At 39.7% G+C, this 7,759-nt stretch overlaps 1 protein-coding gene across 1 annotated transcript; it reads right to left on the reverse strand.

The window, feature by feature from the left end:
• Positions 1-4,752: 4,752 nt before the first annotated feature.
• On the reverse strand, positions 4,753-5,691 carry LOC147454455 (uncharacterized). Its single transcript, XM_086517342.1, has one exon. The coding sequence runs from the start codon at positions 5,609-5,611 to the stop codon at positions 4,814-4,816; it is 798 nt and encodes a 265-aa protein (XP_086373468.1). The 5' UTR covers positions 5,612-5,691; the 3' UTR covers positions 4,753-4,813.
• Positions 5,692-7,759: the final 2,068 nt, after the last annotated feature.

The following is a 7,759-nucleotide window of genomic DNA, read 5'->3' on the forward strand; positions in this document are numbered from 1 at the left end:
ATCAAGAGAATGAGAAACATGGAAGCCTTCATTGCATACATTTTTCATATACATGTCTAAAAAATAAGATACATTTGGCTTCACATCTTCTTGCAATCCAAGATGCCTCACTCTCTCTAGCTTCCATTCCTTATGCTTTGCAACCTTTACTGCATCATCAAATGTAAGTGGCCTTTTAAGCTCAACATTCAACCTTAAATCATCCCTTAAACCTTGTACAAACATACACTTCTTGAGCATTAGAGGAGGAGAATCACTTCCCAAAGCAGCACACCATCTTCTCCACAAAGCATTGAACTCCTTGACAAAGGCATCTACACTTTGATTCTCACCTTGTATAAGCCCTTCAATGGAGTGCCATACATCTGATGGGTCCTCTTAAACCTCTCAATAAAACCCTTCTTTAATGCATCATAAATCATCATCAATGGAGGTTGAGATGATTTCAACCAAAACTCAAACTCATCATACCATATCCTTGCATCCTCTTTCAAGCAAAAGAACAAAATCTTGAGCATAATCATTGGATCTTCCTTATTTTCCATCAAACAAGAAAACTCCATCTTTTCAATGAATGCATTAGCATCCTCACCTACATAGCCATAGAAACTTGGAAACTCTATCATCATATCCATCAAAGCTATTAATTGAAGGTCACTTGAAGAAGATCCTCGGTGGCGGGCACCAAAACACTGTTGGGAAATAAACAAACTGGAACACGTCTATAGCGATGTCACCCAAGAGCGTTGAAAGAGAACTACAAGACACCAAAATCTTTGCAAAATCCCTTTGAAACACCACAGGTCCAACAAGACTAGTCCCCTTGGGAATTTACTAGCCGTCACCCACCCAAGAGACTATGTTACATAGGAGCAAAACCCTGCCAAAGCACGGATTTATAGCACACGCCGACCAATGCATCTGAAGATAAGGGCCTCCCCTTTCACCATGGAACATCACAAACCCACAAATTCAACATCAATTCCACAATTCATACATACATGCCCTCCGAATCTGTCTGCACACAATTTGCCACTATGCTGCCATAGCCATAACCCTGCGGAGAACTAGTTGTAACATGAAGAGCACAACTCCAATTGGGGCACTTTAAAGCTTGAGAGAAATCTTGAAAAATGACTGGCGAGAAATGTGAAGATGACCAAATTTGAATCTACACACCACTACATGCAAAATTGATGCCAGCAGGGAGCTGTCCCCGTACAACTACACGTAGAGTAGGCAAGGCGGGGGCAAAAACTGCAACAGCAACCATCAAGGAGGCACAACGAGCTCAAACCTGAAAATTTTTGGAGTTTGGCTGAACTTTTTTAAGTTTGTACATGAGGTTAAGCTATATACAAGTCTCACTTCAAAAAACTCACTCATGGGCACTTATAGTAGGCCGACCACTGTCACTAGACTAGCGACTTGCAGTGCATGTACATGTGCTTGCTAAAGCAAGCTAAAAACCGCACAAAAAGAAAGCCCATACATACTTTTGACATAAAGCGTCATGTCCGTATGTACAAATTTACAAAAAAAGGGGTTCTTCAAATATGTGCAACAACATAAGACATTATGAAATGTCCTCAACTCCGAAAGTAGCAATAGTGGAGTTGTATGGTGCCGAGAGCCCCCCACAATCATTAGTCTAATTAACGGAAAATTACCAAAATACTCCTTTAATTTCTGGAGATTCCCAAACTAGGGTGAAAGGGCCAATTAAAAACCATCCTACTTTCGACAGACGCAGCAACCTCCAACATTATGAGTATTTTCACCTAGTAGTGGGACACTAAATGACCAACGTTCGGTTGGTTACACGAGTTTCTTATTCAATCTAGGCCACACAATTTGCACTTGATCCCTGCTCGCATCAACGGCACATGATACCCCATTGACATGGCTTGTCATTCAAGGTCGATTTTGTTACACACAAAATGTTGGCGGTTGTTGTGTATCGCCAGTGTATCTCCATCAATGCTAGTGAGCTATCGATCACGTTCCTCCAAGCAAGAATCGGTGAAGCTTGCAATCAAAAAATCGCACCTCTCCTTAGGTGGCCTTGTACTGGCCCCTTTACCGTACCACTCAAATTTCAAAAATTCACAAAGTACCCTTTTACCTATTTTGGTCAGATTGTTCAAGATTTTCTAATCTTTATTTGTTTTTGAGAAACTGAGATCCATTTTTGAGTGCTTATCATGTAATTTGTCACAAATTCCCTCCCAAAAAAAGGGGATTATATAAAAAAATAATGGATCTATTCATCTCCAAAGCCTACATAACCAACTCAAATTCTAGTTTTAGCATCTCGTGTTGATAGACACTCACTCTTCTTATGAAAAGCTATCAAAAAAATTATCTTTACAGAAATTTAATCTCAAGACCAAGGATATTTTGGGAATTTTGGACAATTTCAAGGGAAGTTTGTGAATTTATGACAAAATATTGGGGGTTCTTTGGGAATTTTTGAAATTTAAGGGGGATTTTGGTTATTCTCCCTTAAATTTACGCCAAACTTTTGCTCCAAATTTTGCATATTAGTTTATTCATTTGCTAATAGATATATATATATATATATATTTTTATTTAAGTGCCTTATATAAATAGTTCCACCAATGAGCTCACAAATAGAGGTGTTTGTGTCTACCAATGTAATGAGCCATTATCATACCTGTATTTTATTGGAGAAGATCAACTACACATCAGTTGGGGTTTCTCACCTGTACCAAGCGATTCATGCAAATGCATCTATACTATAAACAATAGGGGAAGGGATTCCGGGCCTCCCCTCAGCCACATGTGAGTTTCTAAATCATCTGGCACGTGTGCTCTGAATTGCTTACTTGAGGGCTATGCTAAGAAGAAGGATTTGAACCAAGGTAATAGGATGGGTTGCTTGAAAAGATCACATACGTAATCAACACATTAGTCAATATGTAGGTCAAGTGAGGTGGAATTCACATAGTGGAACAGGTCCTTGACAAACTTCCTATCCACAATATATAAACATTGATACATTTGTAGATGAAGAGAAAGTTAAACTTAACTCTTCACTCTCCAAATGTGACAATGTGTATATTTTGTTTATACCATAGTTTAGTTCTGTCTTTAGCGTGTAAAATAACTATATTAGATAGCAAGATTCTAGATATGTTAATTGTATATTTTGTCAACTTCTACAGTCTGAGTATTCTCAAACAAAACATGATGTGACAAACTCCTACCCCATCTCTAAAGTGCACGGAAGGAACCTGTTCACCACACAAATGGGATTCTACACTCCCTATAGATCTGTTTGGAGTGTGATCTATTGGTCTACACAACCATGAGACAAATCTCTAATGTCCTATCTATTCCAGAAGTGTAACTATGTCGACACAACGTCGGAATAGTTCTATGCACCTGCAAACTAATTTATGTACAAGGTGAACCTCTAGCACAATAGGAATAAGAAAAAAAATAAAATAAAAATAAAATTGAAAAAATCAATCATACATACTTGCTCTATCACCTCTGTCTCTGATAAGCTGAGAAACTACAGTGCGCTCCTTCAATCAAAGAGATGTATATATTTTATGGTTCTTGATCAAATATTTCCTTCAATTATACGTTTTACAGTGTACTAGTTAAAAGAATATTGTATAATTAAATAAAATGTATATTGTTTATTATATGATTGTATAAATACAACCCAATTTTACATGCCAAAGGGCCTCATTTAAAAGGATTACCTACAAAAAATTATGTTCTATTCACAAAAATTTAAAGATTTTGGGTATGTGATATAGAGGGTTTACTCATAGTGAACTTCCCAAGATGGTGTGTTATTGTAGGAAAAAGAAACATGGAAGATTTAATATTCATAAGAAATTTTCATCTTGACAAATATTATTACGGTTTGTCAGGTGGATTATCAATGTCGTGCTTTAAGGTGTTGTTATTATCGATACCACGTGTCTATTAGTAAGATGGGTGAGGTGCATAGATTATTGGAGAAGGTGATGTACAAGGAGGGTTCAATAGAATCATGGGACAAAGAGAGCTATAGGGTAGAGCTAAGAGGGAGCTAAGCCGCTTCATGCTAGAAAGAACATGAAAAATTCTTTTATTCAATTCTTCAATATTTCTCTCGAGATTTCTCTTTAATATAGCTAAGCTAACAAGTGAGAATATTCTCAAATATATTATCTGTATATTGAGCTCTTAATCGTTCCCTTTTATCAAATAGTTCCTTGAACAGTATGGGCATGGACATCCATGGGCTATAGTTAAGTTCTTCATACTAGGAAGAACATATTACCTTGTCTGATTCACTTCTCTGGTGGTGTTTGTTTATTGCTAACATGATAGGTGAATATCTCCGTAGATTGTTTATGTTTTATGCTATTTTGTCCTAAGGGCCCTTATTATTAACAAGAGGGTCTTTTCAACATTACCAAAGAGTTTTGAGATAGCTATAGAAACGAAAGTACATAATTATCTAGATAGATTCAAAGAGTTTGATCTATTCAATGGTACTAATAGGCTACCTTAGAGCAATACCATAAGACCATTGTGAAACATTCAACATAGTTGTTAAGCAATAAATGTGACCAATGGAAAGATCAATCTGATGAAGAATTGGGGTTTGCAGCTCACACATGGACCATTAAAACAAATGAAAAGATCTGATGAAATCCTATCTTGAATGAAGAGAATCAATAGCTTGAATGGTTCTTGTCTGTTAGTTCGAAAGAATAGGTACATTTAGAACATCCTCCACATTTTGTTGGGATGGTGTTATTGATGTCATGAATAGGGGGTGGTTCTAGTAAGATGGGGGAGGTGGAGAAGGTGAAGTGTAAGGAGGGTCGTATACAATAGGGGGAGGAGGGGAGGTATAGGTTGGAGAAGGCTCATAGGTTGGTGGTGGAGGGGACTTGTAGATGGGTGAGGGCTCGTAGTAGGTGGGGGGTGGGGGAGACTTGTAGACTGGGGAGGGGTCATAGTATGTGGGGGGAGGAGGAGACTTGTAGACTGGGGAGGGGTCATAGTATGTGGGGGGAGGAGGGGACTTGTAGACAGGAGAGGGGGTGTAGTAGGTAGGAGGAGGGGGGGACTTATAAACGGGAGAAGGGGTGTAGTAGGGCGGCTTGTAGATGGGCTTGGGCTTGTAGTAGTAGTACGGTTTGGGCTTGTAGTAGACAGGGGCCTTGTAGTAGGGCTTGGGCTTGTAGTAGACGGGGGGCTTGTAGTAGGGCTTGGGCTTGTAGTAGACGGGGGGCTTAGGCTTGTAGTAGACTGGCTTTGGCTTCGGCTTGTAGTAGTATGGCTTGGGCTTGGAATAATAGTAGGGCTTGGGCTTGTAGTAGTAGGATTTGGGTTTGGGCTTGTAGTAGTAGGGCTTGGGCTTGTAGTAGTAGTAGGGTTTGGGGTCATAATAGGCCGGGGAAGGGGAGGGCTTCTTGTAGTAGGGCACAGCAGGCGACTTTGTGTAGTCTTCCTCCTCCTTCTTCTTTGGGTAGTAGCCGCTCTCCTCCGATGGGTAGTAGCTGGCCTGGACGCTAAGGAAGGCGGAGGCCACGAGGGCCAGCAGGAGGAGGAAGGGATGCCGCAGAAGAGCCATACTGAATTAGCTAGTTAGTGAGGGGGTGAGAAGGTCACAGAGCAGCTGCTGCCAGTACGTACCGGCCAGCTGGAGCTGCTCTTGGCAAGATTGAGCAGGCCTCCCTTCAGCTTTATAAGCCCCGCCACCTTTGACTTGCAGCAGCGAATTCCCCGGCCGTGCAACTGGTCAGCCACCAACACTCCACTCGACGATGGTCAGCTTAGTGCGCTCGCCGTGCGGGCACGATGCCGGACGTGCCCCCCGCAATCATTAGTTAAATTAAAGGGAAAATTACCAAACAAAATACCCCTCAAATTTCAAAATTTCCCAGAATACCCCCAATATTTGTCCTAAATTCCCAAAATGCCCTCAAATTTCCCATATTTTCCAAAATACCCCTGGTTCTAAAACTAGAATTTGAGTTGGTTATGTAGGCTTCGGAGATGAATTCTTCATTACTTTTAGAGATAAATGCCTAGTTTTCGGGAGGTAATTTGTGATAAATTACATGCTAAGCACTCAAAAACGGATCTCAATTATCAAAAAAGAATACATATTAGAAAATCTTGAACAATCCAACCAAAATAAATACAAGGGTATATTGGGAATTTCCACAAATTAGAGGGGTATTCTGGCAATTTTTCCAAATTTTTAACCTTATGCCAAACTAATACCCTATATAGCATAGTATACAACGATGTTGAGTTTTTCAATTGCAGAACAAGAATTCGAGACATTGTAGTGTAGCAAGTATAGCTTTCTCAATGTTGCTAGTTTCTTAGGAAAATTGTGTGCATTTTGTAGGTATTAACCATATCTAATAATAAAATTCAAATTTGGCTAGATATTGAGTAGTTTCCATGGGATTCTAGAGGTCATAATCGTAAACCCATTTTTTTCATGTTTGTTGTATTTAGAACTTCATCATTGTCTCCAAGGTTCCACTTGGTAAATTAAAAGATCTATTATTCTTTTGGCGTGCTCCATGGCTTCTTTTGCATCCAAAGGCCCAAATTAAGGGAACTAAGAAAACATGTATATAGTATTTGTATTGAGCATTACTATAGAAACTTTGATGATAGGTCCCCAGAATGGAAAAAATGCAACTTCTTTTTACCTATTTTTTTTGCCCAAAAAAGCAGTGAGGCAAAAGCAAAGATATGTTTTGATCACCAACCCATATTTGAAGTTAATGGGGAATTTTATGTCATGTCCTACAAAAATCCCCAGTCTCATTTATATGCAATCAACCGTAAGAAATGGTTGTTTTGGAAAAAATGGTATAGTCCATCAACTTTGGAGGCTTGTTGTGACCAAGAGATGAGAAATTCCAAACTAGAGAAATAGATGCCTACCAGCTTCTTGGAATTGTAATTAATGATCGGCATTGTACCTTTACCTTACAAGTCACACTCCATGCGTGCGTTGCCATTATTGCTAGGCAACCTAGCTTGCGTACATGCATCAACTAATAAAAAATTAAAATAAATCACCTTGTTCAAGATTGCGGAGCATCATAGAAGCCCGCTTTGGTCTTGTGCATCTTTCGTAATTTATCGTTAGTAACAATATATGGAGCCCTCCTCCTTTTTGCATGAATCCTTTGCTTGAGAGTTCAGCTTCATGCTTTCACCTTGCCGTAGGGGCTTGGCTAGCTAAAACTTCATAGTGCAGGAACAAGATGACCAGGTTGATTGCGTTGGTGTCAAAGTTATTGTGTATCCTACTGCTCGCATGCCTAGCATGGCTAGTGCATGCAGGTTTGAAGGTATTCAAAACCCTTGCATGACCTTGATGTTGCAATGCTTGAGATTGTGCTTGAACTTTACAGCAAGTTTAAAGTCATGAATTTTAATTATTTCATACCAACGATTACTACAAGTTGTCTATTGTCAACTCCTTGTCGACTTTCGATCATAGCGTGCGTCGATTCCTGTGTTGATTCCTTGCCTCGCAAGGAGACAACTTGCAATGGAATCAATGTTGTGGGATTCATCCCTTAGAGGGGAGGGTGCCCTATTTGGTGCCCAAAATAGGGCACCCTCATGTAAAAGAACTTTAAAAAAAATTGAAGGTTCCATGTCATGTCACATCGACATCACCTAGAAGCAAGGGGTTTGGAAATTGGGGGTGGAGACCTCTACTGGCCCCTTGCTCCTATGACAA

This window comes from Adiantum capillus-veneris, chromosome 7, assembly GCF_014529385.1.
Source record: "Adiantum capillus-veneris isolate H3 chromosome 7, ASM1452938v2, whole genome shotgun sequence".
Classification (NCBI taxonomy): Eukaryota; Viridiplantae; Streptophyta; class Polypodiopsida; order Polypodiales; family Pteridaceae; genus Adiantum; species Adiantum capillus-veneris.